Raw genomic sequence first — 15,973 nt, 5'->3', positions numbered from 1 at the left:
AAGAACCGCCAAAACGATGTAGAATATTGGAGGTAAAAATCTCATTCTTGTGTATTGCCCCTATTGGGAGGTTTCTGTGCCCACACAGGCAAGTATAGGCCGTCTGATTCGCCACTCATCTACTATTTCGAAGGCAACCGATTTTGTGGCTTGCCATCCCACTCATCGACAAGCGTGAGATAATGAGTTAGAATTATTATCGGTCTAGCAATGAGTTCCATTAGGGAGGAAATCAACATCAAAATGGTCTAACCGAACAATAAAAGCTTAATGGATGACAAATCAGTTGAATATAATCAGTGTGAACCTGCATGAACAACTCAACCATGCCATTACTTTCTGTTTGATAGCACATATTAATAGCCAGAACCCTGCAGCATATGCATACAGGCTTGCATTCTCTGCCCTGCTTTCACCATCTGGTATGCCAAAGAATTGTCCATCCAGGTAAATTACCCATTTTGTCATGATTCATAGAGAGCTATAAATTTCATGTTCCTTCCAGATTTGATGATCACATATAATACCTCTAAAATTTGCATGTTCAATTATGAAGCTTCGAAACACATGGAACTGTGATACAGTGGACTTCTTCATTTTTCCAACTTGCAAAAGAATTTTATAGATTTTTCTAATGCAATCAAAAGCATGTATGCTTTCCAAATCAGTTTCCACCCAAGAGTGAAAACTGACACAGCAGGCACTGTTTCTCCTTCTTGATGGATTTGCAGCAGAATGTAGCTGTACAATCATTATGAAATCTTAGAAGCACAAAGATGAACAAAAAGTAAAACCATTACAACTCTCCACAGGCACCATATAGTCAAATTGTTTATTTCTTTCAACTGATATATGAGCACGACTGCATAGCAGAAACTTGCTTATAATATGAATGTATCTCTAGAGATCACTAGGTTTTGCAAAAAATTTATGAAGTTTAGACAGTGCTAGTCAGTGTTAAATTTTGTTGGTTTAGCAAAGAAGATATGAAGATTTCTATACATTACAACTTTCCACATTCACTGTTTTCCAACATGCACAAATTAACTTAATTGGAACATGGATGAAAATATCCACGATATATCCGTCGAGATATCCGTAATTTCATCTACCGATATTTAAATAGGCTGTAACCGATATTTCTCCGATATCGGTATATATCGACAAAATATCGGTATATGTCGACAAAATATCAGTAATATCGGTATATATTGGCAGAAGTGTATAAAAAATTTCAAAATTTGGGAAAGAAAAGAGGAATAAGATGAAATCAAATTAAATCCAGCCCTAATTAGATCAAAACTCATCCACTAATCCTAATTAATCAACAATAAACCAACAAAAGAACAAAATTTAACTCAACTTTTTTTACACCGATATTGATATATCTATGGATATATCCGTAAATTTGATATTTAAGAAATTTCTGATATTTTTATCCTTGCATAGGAACACCAAGCATACAGTGGCTTAGCAAAAAGCTACTAATATGTAGTGTTGCATCCTTGCATGTATTAGAATTACAGCGTACAAGGCTTGTACTACATGCTAAAGAATTATACATTCCTTCATAGATTGGTGAACATGTGAATGTTAAAGCTATCCATCATTATAGTACAGAAGTATGAAAAGGACCAGCTACTCTAATTTCAAGACTTCTTCATCTTCTGACCTTATTTTGGAGGATTCTTGTTCTGTCTTAACAGATGACAAGTCCAAGAGAAGGCCAACTGAAGCCTCATCTGCATCTTCTCGATGCAATTGTGAAGCAACTGAATGGCCATCCAGAGATTTAACAGGAAGGTCAGTGGGTTCTTCTGCATCAAATTGTACCCACCTCCTATCCTTTGCATGAACTAAAATAGGGTACAACAAAACCCCCAAAATAATTACCGCACCACTTACAAGGAAAGTCTTTAAAGAAGCCAAGCACATAACAAGAACAAGCAACAATGCAGGAGGCACGCAAAGCATGGTTGCCCCAAATGTTTGGAAGGGAACTTTGTAAGGTCTATGAAGGTCTGGCTTCTGTACTCTCAATCTTATAAAAGCTGCAAACTCAAGAAGCATTCCTATAGAATATAGGAAATTTAGAAATTCCAAGATTTCCTGAAAACTCATCCACGACAAGAAGATGACTCCGGTAGCAGAGCACAAAATGCTAATGGTAGGTGTTCCATACTTTGACCTGCAAGATGCATTGAAAGAGAACAATCAGGTAAGTGCTCATTAACAGTGCATTTAAATTCACTGAGCATGCAACTAGATTTGAAAGCAAAGATCCATCCCTTATAGAGTCTTTGAATGGAAATAATCTGTTGAACTTTAATTTTATAAATGAATTATGGCATCAAGGTTTTTTTTGCTTGAGGTTGCTATTGAGATGTTCCATTCCCAATCACAAAGGAAAACAGCAGAGGTTCTAAAAAAAATCAATCAGTAAGGAAATTAAAGCATACAAAATTGCGAACCTTGAAGCAAATATAGCTGGAAGCATTCCCATCTCACTCATCCCAAGAAGTTGAAAGGCATCACTGCTCATTTCTGCTTCGAACAAACCCAAGTTAGACATTGCAGAAGCTGCTTGAATCCACCACTTAAGCCAAACACCACCTATTAACATCCCAACTTCTGCAAAATACCCATCGGTCCACTCACTAGATGAAGAGTTTAAAGCTCCTGTTCCAGCCAGAAGTGGAATCAAATATGAAGAAACTACCACAACTACAGCCACAAGAAGCGCCTTTGGAAATGTCTTACTAGGATTTTCAACCTCCCCTGCAAGGGTACTTGCCTTATCCCAATAATTCAGATTCCAAAACATACTATTGAAGTATCCCCTCCAATCCACCTTCTTAAAGTCTACAACTAGCCAATGTTTAACCCTTATTCTGGGAATCGAAATAATAGCCATTACAAGAAACGGGCAAAGTGAGAAAATGGCAAGGGAAACGGCAGAGAACCCGACAATATGCAGTCCGCGATAATTCAAGTAAGTCAATGAGAATGTTATTCCCAAAAGAGCTGGAATTCGAGCAACCAACCGGTTAAAGATGGGAAATGAATGCTTCAAGTAATCCAGGAATAGGACGGGGTAAAGAGCATTGTCCATAACCCCACTAAACCATTTCCAAAAACCCTCTTGGAAACCCCAGAAAGGCCCAAAAGCCGATGATATCCAAAGCACATATCCACCATTTTCAGGGAAGCTTGTGGCAAGCTCAGCTGTCACTAAAGCTTCTGGGATGCTCCAAATTAAGGGAAACACTAAGAAACCAAGCAAAGACAAAAGAGGGCCTCCTCCAGCCTTGACTGAGTCCTCTACTCCAAAAGGACCCCCAGAGACCTCATAGAAAATTAGAGCTATAAGAGGCAAAAGTGTCAACTTTGGGTTTGATTTGGCAGCTGGGTTCTTGACATCACTGACCATTCCCTCTTCCCCCATCCACAAACAGCAGATGGGGATATTTAAACTCGACTACCAAGCAGTCTAATGGATCCAGTGAACTGGGTTATGCCTAAAATTTAGATCTGGTTATTGTTTATGATGCTAAGTCAACTGAAGCCTGTGAGCTCTTTCAAACCCACAACCAAAATAATCAAATATGTTCTGCAGGTGATATTGTGCAGAAAAAGTACCTGTTTTGAGGATTTTACCAAACTGGTTCTCGCAAAATTCTCACAAGAGAGGTGGTGTTGGATCTATGAATCCTCTTCTATCCTGCTCCTTGGAAACCATGGCTTGATTGATTGACTCAGTCATTCTTATTGTTTGTGCTCACTTCCATGATTTGTAAGCAAGTTTTGATCTTTGACTTTGGATGTGTTAAATACGCGCTGTAGCAGAACGTGGGACAAGTCTGAATGTTAGGAGAGGATCCATGTCCCAATTGTTCATTTATCCTGTGAAAGTTATTGTCTTGGATTGCGTACAGAATACTATCCATTTGCATCATGAATTCATTCCAAAAATTTCAGTGGTCCCAACCTAAGTAGTAGTGGTCGTTAATTATGCTATGTTAGTTGGAATTCAAGACTGATGGTAATAATGAGTCACCCAAATTTTTCTAAAATTTTAGTTAAATAATTTGAGAAAAATTATCATTTAAATAGTATAAAAAGTCAAATGATACTATGCTTCGTTTATTTGAAACAATGGCCAAACCTTCAACCAAACCGAAATGTTCAAAATGGACAAACCTGGAACCGAAATTGAACTAGTAGGGTTCCAAACTGATAAATTCTTAAGTGTTAAAAAGTTAACTAGGTTTAACATGAGTTTCTAATAATCTAATATGAACAGTAAAACACTATCCTATATTCCTATTAGTTGGAATTCAATTTTCAAATTATTTTGATATTGATACCTTTCAGGATTTCACAACTTCAAGCAAGAAAATACACAATTTTTTTTTCTAAATAAGCGAAATATTAATTCATGAAAGAATTACATAAATTCTAAAGTAAAACGTTTTAAAACACACATGTATTAGCCATCTATTTTATACAGTTATTAATTAATTTGTAGGATCTAAATAAATTCAAATGAGAGAATTCATGCACAAAATAGTCTATTCCTTCAAAGCAATACAACTCGAGTCAATTTTTAAGCTCTGTTTGACATTATTTTTAAAACAGTCAAACACTTTTATTAATCTAAAAACGTTTTTATTAATTTAAAAGTGTTTTTGGTAGCGTTTGATAAAATTGACTGAAAAGTAGACCAAATTAAAATTCTTTTTAAAATATGCATTTTTTTAACATTACAAATTCTAAGAAATGATGGTTTAACATTTATTGTATATTTGTTAGGAATATAAATTTTAGTTTTGAAAAGTGATCACGTTCATGAATGGTGTCAATAAAAATTAAGGGGGAGGGGCAATGACACAAAACAAAATTCATTTTTCTGAACTAATACAATGGTCAAGTTCGGATACTACAACTAAATTTTTCTAAAAGAAATGAACATATTATTTTCTTTTTTTCAAACTATAAAAATGGAAAAAATGAAAAGAAGAGAGGCGTTTGCATGATTGCATCAGCTCTAAAAACAACAAACAGGCCGTTATTACCAAATCCTACAAATAAACCTTTTTCCCGCCACATATCCCATTCTCGCTGTCTCTGAAAATGTCGGAGCATCCATTGCAGGCACTGTTTCAAACTTTCGAGAAAGTCTCAAATTCAGTTCAGACCCATCTCTCTAATCTCATAGGCCAACCTCACCACCCTTCACCCACAACCAAAACCCCCTCAATCTCTGTATCTTCCTCTTCCAAAGTACGCCCATCAGACAATGACTCCACCCATCTCCGACCCAAAGATATCCTCAGCAAGGTACTCTTGGCCATTGATAATCTCTTACACTCACTCATTTTCAGTGCTTTGAATCTGAATTGCAGCCTTTTTTGGGTCTCCTTGTTTTGTCTTCTGTGTTAAAGAGCTGTGTAGCTCGGCAACTGTTTGATATAACTCCTGAATGAGAGTCTAACGTGTATTTATATGTATTGGTGCATGTGGGCATTTCTCTAACTCGCATAGAGCGAATTCCATTGAAATATGGTTTTACTCTAGTGTTGGTATTGGGTTTGCAGCTGCATAGGATTGGCTTCTTGGGTGACATGGGTTTATTGTGATTATCGTCACTAGTTTTTCCTTTTTGGGTAAAGGGAAAGATGGTGTGGTCTTTCGGAGGTTGTAAGTAGGCCGGTTCCTGCAGGGACCAGTAGCCATAGTTAGCTTCCTTGACTCTTTCGAGGCATTTTATTTCTAGTGTTTATTAGTTCGTCAGTATTGCTGCTGGTGAACGTGTTACAATGGTAGCCAGTTTTTAGAGGGTTACAGTTTGCACCCTTTTGTTGGACAAGGTTATTGTGCGTCCATTGCATAGTTCGACTGATGTGAGTTATTTCCTTCTTAGTTTAATATGGAAAATGAAGGTATAAATATATTTGGCCAAGTATACTTGGGTTTTTTATTACTCATAAACTAAACAACTGAAAATGTAAGTTCTTTTGGCTCTTAGTCTCCCCAAAATGTATGAAAAGAGTGGCTTTGAAAGCTTACCTTATGGCTTATGTACAGAGGTTAATTCAGTGAGACCATACTGCACCTACTATAGTACTACTAGTATACAGGTTTCATAATCTCAAGTTGTGATTCCATTACAATGTTTTGGGGATTTGTATCAACTTTGGCTTTATTCTGTTGAAACTTATTTAGAATTGCAACAAGAAATTGCATCAATGCAAAATATTAATCAATTCCTTATATTCAGGGAAAATCTGCTAGTCCTCTGACTAAAGAAGAGCTTGGAAGAGCCACTTGGACATTTCTTCACACTCTTGCTGCTCAGGTAAAGGAAATAGTAGTTTATTATTTTTCCTATGCCATAAGGCTGTTAGTGTTACTTTTGTGTCTTGACAATCATCTAGATTAAGTACCCAGCATAATTGTCACATAGAGCATGTTGTCCTATAGCCAGTCTACATCACAAAACACCTTGAAGTGTTCTTTCCCTTTACACTCTATTCCCCCTTGGAATTCTAGAAAGGGCCTCTTTCACTCATCCTGGCATAATTTGGGTCAAGTTTGACAACTTCGCCTTTTGTTCTCAATACCAAATCCAGAACAAGAATGAATATTAAAAGTGGTAGACCACCTAGCCGTAACCTGAGTAGTCCCTTGTTTCATTTCCTTGCTTTAAAGAAAATATCCTCTACTTTGTTTAATTACCATGCAATATAAATGCTTCAGACTACCAGCTAAAAGTTACTGTTACAAGAGACTTGTTTTAGTACGCATATCTGCTTAGTTTCGAATGTAGCTTCACATAAATTACATACTTTCTGCACTTAATCACAACAAAATAATATACTATACTTCATAATGGCAAAAAAAAATATACTATACTTCATGTGGTAATCAGCCATTTAATGCAGATTGAATCATTTACAACTTTTTAAATTTTTCAGTATCCAGAGAATCCAACAAGGCAGCAGAAGAAGGATGTAAAAGAATTGGTATGCTACTCTCTCTCTCTCTCTCTCTCTCTCTCTCTCTGTTTATCTCTTCTTTTAATTAGTCTATGTACCACAATTACAATGATGGCACGGCATGAGTAACATCTGAATTTGGTGCTCCAAGTTGCTCCTGCAGGTTGGGTTTGAATTATGTGATTATATAATATTTGATTAATGGATCATAAATCTACTTCATTTGTTTGTTTTTTGTTCATTTCTGAAAATAAAATAAAATTGTACACATCTAAGAAGAGTTTCACAATCTTACTTTTGTGAAAATATGAACGCAAATTTTTCTCAATGGGTGACACTTTTAGCACTCCTCATTTAGCCTTTGGCACTCCAAACTGAGAATGTTTTAATTTTTATGCTCTTGTGATGTAGAGTGCAAGAAACTAAAGAGGACTCAGAATAGTGCTGACCTTTTTAAATCCTTATTTCTTTTGAATGGAGTCTCATCAGAATTTTAAGTAGGATTATGTAGGAAAATATGTTTTTCTTAACAATTTTTTTTGCAATTCTTTTGTTTCCAAAGATTTTATTTGTAATACACAGGCATGTTTTCTTTTTTCTATGTTTGAATTTATCTCACAAGAAGCCATTGTGATAACATGTTGTTTAGTCATGAAACTGATATACACAATGTGGAACAACTGGATTATGTAGTGAGAGCAACTCATTAAAACAGGATTGGATTTACTATGCAGATGGCTATATTATCACGAATGTACCCTTGCAAGGAATGTGCAGATCACTTTAAAGAAATTCTGAGGTGCACAATTTCATCCTAATTTTAAGTTTTCTTATCATTTTTGGTGTTCTATGGTTCCCATAATTCTCAACTACATCATAGGGTTCTTTGCTATCAAATGATTAAATGTGAGATTCAAACGGTGTACTCTACTATCTCCCAAAGGCTCATTTTATATATTTTTGAACAAATAGCTGTATCTTTGCTACATGTTTGGCAGAGCAAATCCTGTACAGGTTGGATCTCATGCTGAATTCTCCCAATGGCTATGTCATGTGCATAATACTGTTAACAGAAGGTAAGTTCTGCAGAAATCTTCACACAATGCTTGTAGTTTTTTGAGACTGGATACTGAGTTTATTTACACTGCCAAGATTGGATCTAGTCACTGTAAGTTGCCTGGTCTCAAGTTGTTTGAAAGTTCAATACATAGTCTGGCTGACACCAGTCACCAGCTCAACTGCCCTGGTTCTGTAATTTAAGATGCTATTTGGCCTGTGGCCTGGGGCTTTGACAAACCTGAATAATTTACATTTTGGCAAACTGTGTTCTTCTGAGTGCTAATATGTGGGTTATTGATACAGCCTTAACAAACTAGTTTTCCCCTGTGAGCGAGTTGATGCAAGGTGGGGCAAGTTAGAGTGTGAGCAGCGTGCTTGTGATGTACTTGGAGATACCACAAGTTTTGGATATAAAACACCTTAGGTGCTTTATGGACTAGAATTGAATGGTTAGAGTTGATGGTATTATTGCACACATGATTGATTGTAATCGACTTTCGTACAAGAAGTTATATGAGTTCTATATAATATTCATAGTGAAATAGAATCCTTACATTTTGTGAGACTTTGCACTTGGTGCATGTGCACCAGTAGATAAAGGTTGTATAAACCATAAAAGGTTACGTGACAGACCTACGATAAACTGTACCCTGCAGTTGAAAGGACTAGATTGATCCATTCCATGGTTGTCCAGATGAGCCATTTTATTTTACTATCTTGATTTTTGTCATTTGATGATGATTGATGACATAACCATTGAGTTTTATTGTGCTCCACTACAGAGTTTTGTTGATCATGAATGCCAATTAATCCAGTTTGTGTAACAAGGTTCGTTGGAAAAAGTTTCTGTTTTTCATTTTTCGATCTTTAAATAAAGTTAAAGCAATAGGGAACAGAGAATAGAGAAAGGAAGGAAAATACATGCTTGTAAAAAACAATAAGAATTGATAATGGGAGATCTTCCCAAGATAAACCATTGTAAATTTTGCTAAGGAGTATGATTTTTTTTCCTTTTATTTTCTCGTGATGAAACAATTCATGTCTGACATAGAAAATATGGTCAATAACATAAGGAATTGGCATGATCTACTCTTATAGACCTTCTGGGACTATTCAACATCAAAGAAGTCTGGAAATGGAACTGTACTATTTGCCATATCCTCCATTCAAACTACAATGCATCACGTAAACCTTGTAAAACTAGTCCTTACTCTATCCCAAGCTGACTGTCGCCGAGCTACTAACTGGTTGGCATCCTGTATTGTTCCCTCCATGGCAGACGCTTGTGCTAACTCTGACACCAGTCCATCTCTTACAGTGGTAACTTGTGTCTCAATGGTATTCATTTGACACCTCATCAATCTTCGCCCTGTAGCTCTCAGCCATGGCTAAAGAAGCTTCCAACCTTTTGATTCCAGCCTCCAACTCTTTGATCTTGGCCTTACTGTTGGCATATTTCTTATTTGCAGCAAGAACTTGTCCCTTCACCTCGCCAAATTGCGAAGTATGGTGCTGGAGCTCAAGCTTTTTTTGAGTAAATGAGGCTGTAGGTCTGAGGCCACCATCAACTCATGTTGAGCTTGGAGGAAAGCAGAGGTTTCCTCTGGAAGATTATATCTGAATGATGAAAGGTTGAGCTTCAACTCTGGTGGGCATGAATCCACGGATAGGAGTGTGGCTGAAAAGTAAGAAACTCCTTTTGCACTTGGGGATCAGCTAAAGCTTCTAACCCACCATCAATGATCTTCTGGAGTCCCTTCTTGGCCAATGCAAGCTCAACCTGGCCACCGACGACTGAGCATCCAGTGGATCCTAAAAATGCTAAAAAATGAGTGATTGGAATGTGGATGATCCGTGATTGATGAAACAAAAAAGCAAAGAAGCTTACCTTGGAGGCATCTGAGGACAAAGTTTTTGTTGATTGAGGTGGCTCTGGGGTAATAGGCTGAACGGCCACTTGAGGAACTTCAACTTCTGAAGTAGTGAAGTGTCATCGGATAACTCGTCGCAAGAAGAAGCAGCCTCATCATGAGTCATGCAAAATAACAAGGTCAAGCTTGAAATTAAACTATGAGATGAAACTAAGAAATAAAAGCATTCCTCACTGTCAGTGCTGAAATGTTCCATAGTGCTTCAAGAAAAGGCTGCAATGGGATCGCAAAAGCATCTAAATGAATTCCAGGAGTAACACCAAACAGACATATCACTGTTTCAAAAGGGAAACAAAAACCAGAAGATATATTTGTAATAAACCACTCTGGATAACTGAAGAAAATGGAGGATTTGAGGCTGCAATTTGTAGAAAGCATTGGCGAAACTGTACCTGCAGCTCACAGCAAGACAATGATTTGTCTGCTGGTAATGCTAAAGCATGTGCTTGTTCACATAACGACTGCAGAGGACCACAGCACAAACAAAACCAATTCTCATTGGGGCTGAAAAGTGTTCCACATATTAGAAATGCAAGGTATGATTCAAGACTAAAATGGTAAAGAATCACAAGAAGCAAGCTGTAAATCTTTTTACTTTAACAATCTGATGATTTTATTCAATGAGAAAAACTTTGAAGGTACCAAACAATCACTTATTCCCAAAAAAAGCAAAACCACAATAATAATTCAGAGGCTGATAACACTTTGAGAAAAAAGGAACCTCTTGCATGGAGTATGACGGTTGGGGATGTCAGTGAGATCAGGGGACACGAAAGCCAGGTGATCACAGCATCTCTTGACCTTCAACAAACAAACCCTTGGGTATAAGCTTTGAAAAGAATCATGTTTGTAGCTTCAAACATTAACTTTAGTCTACAACAACTAAGCGTAGATAGTATACCTTGAGGGGAATGAGTGTGCCTGTCTCTGACTGTGAACAACGTTACAAGGTTTGCATTTCAAAGCTTTTGCGTCTCATGTTCGTTTTTGAATAAATATTGGGATAAAAGTTGGTTCTACCACATGCTGTAGAATGAGGATCTCTACTCCTCGAAGACTTTCATAGATCGGCATGCTTGCAAGGGGGGCAAGTATATAAGATCAAGGGGAATAAACTTAAATTATGGGATCAATTGACCCCTTTTGCCCTAGTGTGGATCCACCAGTGATGTAACTTTATTATTCATATGCTTGAGAAAACAAATAGATATTAGAAGAAAAAAATAGACAATGATAGAGGATGCGGCTTTACGGGTAAAGAGGGAAATGGCAGCAAGATTGTTTGTTTGCTCGGAACTCTGATAGAAAAAAAAGTACCACCAGTCCATTTCTTTTCTGTATCTTTATTTTCCAAGATAACAAACAATCACTCACTGACTCCCAAATAAAGCCAGAAAAATCATTAGATGGTCATGGTTTAGTGGAACTTTACTCATGGCTTGACAAAGAAGAACAATAAAATTCAGAGGCTGATACAAGTTAATTGGAAGAAGAAAAAAAAGGGAAGATGAACCTCTTGTAGGGAGTATGAGAGCTGGGAATGCCAGTGATATCAGAGGAAAGGAAAGCCAGGTGATCGCACCATGTCTGAAATTTCAACAAACAAGTGCTTTAGTCATAAGCTTTGGAAGACAAACTACGTTTTTTAGCATCAAACATTAAATTCTACAACAACTAAGTGCAGCCAGACACATTACCTTAAGAGAGGAAGAGTCAGCTCTGATTGCCATTGAGGTTGAGGAGTTGTGGTTGACTATGAAACAAGTTACAAGGATTGCGACTTGGATATATACCTCAAGGCATTGACCAAAAAAGAAGAAGTACCTGGAGGCTGAGCTGTCCGTTTGACTTCGATGTTCTCTCATTTGTCTTTCTTTTTTAAAAGAAAATTACTTCGGTCCTAATGAATCTTTAGGGGTGTCAAACAGATTCAGGTTTGGCTCGTTCATGTTTTATGTCTGTCATGACACATGAGCCCATCTCGTGCCCGTGTGTTCGTCTCATGCATTAAACGGTCGAGGCATGCAGTTTTTTTTCGGTTTTTAAGGATTTGAAACATATCTAAAATTATTTATCCTTTTTTTATGATGCTGTGACTGTTTTGTTTGAAGAATTGAATTTTCTTGTGGAATAAGCTTTTTTTAGTAGGAAAAGGACAATATTAAATGGTCATGCTTATTTTGGGACCATTTCGTGCTGGTATTATTGTACACATTATTTGGTTGTGATCAACTTTCATATAAGAAATTGTACGAGTTAAAGATAAAATTAATAGCTCTTGGCAAAAAAAAAAAAAGATAAAATTAATAGCAAAGTATAAACCCTTTCATTTGCAGTTGTACTTCATGTTAAGTGAACAATATACAAACACTGTATAACTCCTATTAGTTGAAGGGATTATATCAATACAAACCACGGTGGTTGTCCAAACGAGCCATTTTCTTTACTATTTTGTCACTTGGATGATGACATTTGTATAAACTTTGTGTTTCTTTGTGCCCCCACAAGAGAGTTCAAATCAAGAAAGGCGTTTAATCCAGTTGGAGTTTTTGAAACTAAGAAAAGCGAAGTTGGATCAAATATGCTACCTTGTAATGTAACAATGATATGAACATCTCTTTAAAACACCTCATCTGATAAGAAAAACTCCAAGAAGAGTACTGTGATTCATTTGACATCCGGATGTAACTCTCAATTTGCTCATTTCCCATGTTGGCTATGGAACCGTACGGAATGGTGGGGCCTCACCAAATTTCAGTATGTAGGCAGTTTCATAGACAGGACGCAATTGGGGGATCACTTGAGCATCCAAATATACATCACAGGAGAAACACCAAACTGATAGATCACTGTTTGAAATGTCAAGTCAGAAGATGAATTTGTAATAAATCACTCTAGAAAAGTAGGGCAAAAAGAAGATTTGAGGATGAGGATGCAAAAATTTGTAGAAAGCATACGTAATTGTACCTGTAGCTGAGAGCAAGACAATGATTAGTCTGCTGATAATGCTGAAGCATGTGCTTGTTCACAAAACGGCTGCAGAGGACGTGCTTGCAGCACAAACATAACCAGTTCTCTTTTGGGTGCTGGCATCTAGTAAATGAAAATTGTTCTCCATATTAGAATGTAAGGTATGATTCAAGTCTCAGGCACTCAGATTGATCAGCGCAAAAAGGGTAGAGAATCAAAAGAAGCAAGCTTTAAATTTGAAGATTTTATTCAAATAGAGAAACAAAGAAATCTTCTAATAACTGATGGCAGTAGGAATATACAGCTATGATATACAGCTACCACATCATATGTAAAACCAAAGGTCACCTAGACACCAAATTGACAAGAAAAGAAAAGATACTCTGAAAATTGGCCGAGTTTGTTTTCATTTTCTGTTACAACTAAGCAATGACCTTAAAAGGCCTAAGTGTGCTACAAGCCTACAAGTTCATTAAAATAGTGATATGGACTTGGCTCCATCAAGATAAATTGAAGTTTACTTAACTTGCATATTTACAAATTAAACTAGAAGAACCTTATGCTGTAGAATGAGGCTCCCTCATAGCTTTTCATAGATCAGCATGCTTTTAACAGCACCTCAACTCTTTTCTTAAAGTATTTAAACAGCAGAGTCGTTTTCTATGGTACTTAAACAGCAGAACCTACTTTTGCATGAACAAGAATAGGGAAAATCTTATTAGCATTGGTAGCAGTCATGTAAGGAACCTCAACTTTTACTTCATTCAAATATTTGACAAATAACAAAGGAATTGGAAAGGAAACGCTTAATAGTTAATACAAAATCATAGAGGATGTGACTTTATGAGTACAGAGGGGAATAATTGTAAGAGACAAAGAAGAGGAGGCATGAAAAATTAGAACATGGGTTGTGACTTCTATGAAAAACTAGCCTTTATCAAACTCTTTTTCTAGTGGTACCCATTAAGGTAGACCAATAAGTGATCCATTGCTACTGAGTAGTGAGTACTGATCCAAGGCTGATTTTGAGAACTGGGTCAACACTTAAAATCAAGTATTTGGGAAAATAAAAACTACCATGCTCCCTTTCTTTTCTGTATCTTTTTTTCCCAGCAACCAAACAATCAATTACTCCCAAGGAAATCAAGCAAAATCTAACCTGTTGCAGGGAGTATCAGGGGTTGGAATGTGAGAGAGATCAGAGGATAGAGAAGGCAGGTGATCGCACCATGTCCGGGCCTCCACCCAACCCGATTCTGCTCCATACAACAACTCTTCTTCGTCTTCTACAATTGGGTTTTCCTGATACAATTAACCAAGTAATCAACAAACCCTAAGTCATAAGTTTTCAAAAGAATCATGCTTTCGGCTTCAACCAAGCGTAGATAGTGAGATCACCTGAGCAGAAGAGCAAGACCCAGCTTGGCTTGCCATGGAGGGACTGAAGAGTCTGACTGAACAAAGTTTCAACCAAGCTTTGAGCTTTCTAGTTTCTGTTTCCTAGCCGCGGTTTTCATTCACCAGACGCGTCGGTTCGGGTCGGGTCGAGTATGCCCGTATCAAATTGGGTTATGCCCGTGTCAAATTGGTTAAGCCCGGTATTAGACTAGGGTTTTGACTCTTCCACTATAAATAGCAACTTTAAAAGGAGATGGCTTTACTTATTAGACCCTGTGAGAATTCTCTCTGCGACTGCTAGGGTTTCTAATCACCTCTCTCTCGCGCAGCTCACCCTTGGCTTCCTTTTCCAACGAATCATGGGGCACTCCAACGTCTGGAACTCGCACCCCAAGAGCTATGGCCCTGGATCGCGCACCTGGTACTCATTTCTATCCATTTCTGATTACCGAGAAATTCAATTCCCAATTTCGTTTTCTTTGGTTTCAATTCTCGTATTAGCTTATTAAGATTGATCTGTATTACGTGTATGTTGTAGAGTGTAACTATCTGTTTGCTCTGGTTTTCTGTAACTTATGTTAGTTGCACGAAGAAGACGGTCCATGTTATTGAACGTTTTGTAGCAATAACCTTTTTTTGAAGTAGAAAAGATTATGACTTTTTCGAATATATGACTCTGATCAGTATTGGGTGTTCCCTAAAATTTATAGTCTATCTTAGTTGAGTAGGATTTTTCACATGAACATAGACTCTTACTTTTGGGCTTCTTAGGCAGTTTGTCATGCGTCCTTGTTGCTATTGATTTATCCAATTAGCTTAAATAAACATCTTCTCATTTTCATCGAATGCATTGACAACTACCTTTATTTACATGTGTTGTTGAATGCATGAAAATGCAATATTTTTGGATTGGTTTTTTGGGCAGGCGCAGCTAGAGTGATTTTTCCTGAGTTATTGTTTGAGCATTTCTTGTTTTGAATTGCTTACTAGGGTCATATTTTGAATCTGTTTTGTTTCTTTGCAATTTTTATTAATTTTGCTTGTTTTGGTGTTGGTTTGATAGTCGCGTGTGTGGAAACCCTCATGGGTTGATCCGGAAGTATGGGCTCATGTGCTGCAGGCAGTGCTTCCGTAGCAATGCCAAGGAAATTGGCTTCATTAAGGTAAGGCTTTGCCAACCTTCTGCCACTGATTATGTTGTAATTTCATTCACTGATCTATCATAATTTTCATTTTGTAACTGGGTTTTTTTTTTGGTTGCAGTACCGTTAAGAGCTTGAACTTCAATGCCCCTGGACTCAATGTTTTGGCCCAAGTTTGGTCAGAGTTGCGGTTTTGAGCTTTTATGAACTCTAAGATGTTTTAGTTGATCAACTTTTGAACTTGAATTGATTGTTGGATTAAGAATATTGTGGAATTAATGATTTAAAGTTAATTTATGTTCTCTTTGTTGTGGCTGTTTGTTTTGCTCTTGGCTTTTCCAGATTGTATGGCATATATATAACTGACTGTTTCCAATCTCAGCAATCAATTGGTCCCATAAGATTTTCATTTCCTGAACTGAAAAGGATCCAGCTTGTTTTAACATATTTGCCAACATGTAGTTAGCTATCTTTG

General features: G+C 37.1%; 4 protein-coding genes across 5 annotated transcripts; 2 read left to right on the top strand and 2 right to left on the bottom strand.

Moving 5' to 3' along the window:
• Nucleotides 1–216: 216 nt before the first annotated feature.
• On the bottom strand, nucleotides 217–3,890 carry PUT5 (Amino acid permease family protein). Of its 2 annotated transcripts, XM_086255373.1 has the most exons (3): nucleotides 2,472–3,890; nucleotides 1,673–2,188; nucleotides 217–741 (listed from the first exon to the last, which is right to left on the bottom strand). In XM_086255373.1, the coding sequence occupies exons 1-3, from the start codon at nucleotides 3,443–3,445 to the stop codon at nucleotides 594–596; spliced, it is 1,638 nt and encodes a 545-aa protein (XP_086111499.1). In that variant the 5' UTR covers nucleotides 3,446–3,890; the 3' UTR covers nucleotides 217–593. The 2 variants fall into 2 exon arrangements, with proteins under 2 accessions (XP_086111499.1, XP_086111500.1); XM_086255374.1 differs by lacking the exon at nucleotides 217–741 and having other exon boundaries at nucleotides 1,493–2,188; nucleotides 2,472–3,888.
• A 1,156-nt stretch (nucleotides 3,891–5,046) lies between these two features.
• Nucleotides 5,047–8,735, top strand: ERV1 (Erv1/Alr family protein). Its single transcript, XM_086254925.1, has 6 exons — nucleotides 5,047–5,340; nucleotides 6,281–6,358; nucleotides 6,978–7,025; nucleotides 7,733–7,797; nucleotides 7,997–8,074; nucleotides 8,361–8,735. Exons 1-6 carry the CDS (start codon nucleotides 5,134–5,136, stop codon nucleotides 8,479–8,481), a joined length of 597 nt encoding a protein of 198 aa, XP_086111051.1. The 5' UTR covers nucleotides 5,047–5,133; the 3' UTR covers nucleotides 8,482–8,735.
• A 386-nt stretch (nucleotides 8,736–9,121) lies between these two features.
• Nucleotides 9,122–14,527, bottom strand: LOC147276608 (histone deacetylase-like protein). Its single transcript, XM_086255534.1, is given in 11 exon segments — nucleotides 9,122–9,406; nucleotides 9,408–9,604; nucleotides 9,607–9,738; nucleotides 9,741–9,837; nucleotides 9,946–10,002; nucleotides 10,163–10,263; nucleotides 10,392–10,537; nucleotides 12,706–12,837; nucleotides 12,956–13,081; nucleotides 14,118–14,260; nucleotides 14,357–14,527. Coding segments are annotated over 11 exon segments (1,335 nt in total). The 5' UTR covers nucleotides 14,393–14,527; the 3' UTR covers nucleotides 9,122–9,238.
• An 88-nt stretch (nucleotides 14,528–14,615) lies between these two features.
• On the top strand, nucleotides 14,616–15,817 carry LOC147276607 (small ribosomal subunit protein uS14z/uS14y/uS14x). The gene is made up of 3 exons (XM_086254328.1): nucleotides 14,616–14,777; nucleotides 15,420–15,519; nucleotides 15,620–15,817. Exons 1-3 carry the CDS (start codon nucleotides 14,716–14,718, stop codon nucleotides 15,626–15,628), a joined length of 171 nt encoding a protein of 56 aa, XP_086110454.1. The 5' UTR covers nucleotides 14,616–14,715; the 3' UTR covers nucleotides 15,629–15,817.
• Nucleotides 15,818–15,973: the final 156 nt, after the last annotated feature.

This window comes from Dryas octopetala, chromosome 8 (assembly GCF_963921425.1).
Source record: "Dryas octopetala chromosome 8, drDryOcto1.1, whole genome shotgun sequence".
NCBI classification, from domain to species: Eukaryota; Viridiplantae; Streptophyta; class Magnoliopsida; order Rosales; family Rosaceae; genus Dryas; species Dryas octopetala.
The sequence above is the reverse complement of the archived record's forward strand: the minus strand, read 5'-3'. Positions and strand labels throughout refer to the sequence as shown.

What these genes read in the sequence shown, in the direction of transcription:
- PUT5 (XM_086255373.1), bottom strand. Translation starts at nt 3,445, where the DNA reads ATGGGGGAAGAGGGAATGGTCAGTGATGTCAAGAACCCAGCTGCCAAA. An exon ending in CCAGCTATATTTGCTTCAAG is followed by an intron (nt 2,189 to 2,471) that starts GTTCGCAATTTT and finishes TGCATCTTGCAG; the next exon opens with GTCAAAGTATGGAACACCTA. An exon ending in CAAGAATCCTCCAAAATAAG is followed by an intron (nt 742 to 1,672) that starts GTCAGAAGATGA and finishes ATGATTGTACAG; the next exon opens with CTACATTCTGCTGCAAATCC.
- ERV1 (XM_086254925.1), top strand. Translation starts at nt 5,134, where the DNA reads ATGTCGGAGCATCCATTGCAGGCACTGTTTCAAACTTTCGAGAAAGTC. An exon ending in TTCACACTCTTGCTGCTCAG is followed by an intron (nt 6,359 to 6,977) that starts GTAAAGGAAATA and finishes TAAATTTTTCAG; the next exon opens with TATCCAGAGAATCCAACAAG. An exon ending in AGAAGGATGTAAAAGAATTG is followed by an intron (nt 7,026 to 7,732) that starts GTATGCTACTCT and finishes TTTACTATGCAG; the next exon opens with ATGGCTATATTATCACGAAT.
- LOC147276607 (XM_086254328.1), top strand. Translation starts at nt 14,716, where the DNA reads ATGGGGCACTCCAACGTCTGGAACTCGCACCCCAAGAGCTATGGCCCT. An exon ending in GGCCCTGGATCGCGCACCTG is followed by an intron (nt 14,778 to 15,419) that starts GTACTCATTTCT and finishes TTGGTTTGATAG; the next exon opens with TCGCGTGTGTGGAAACCCTC.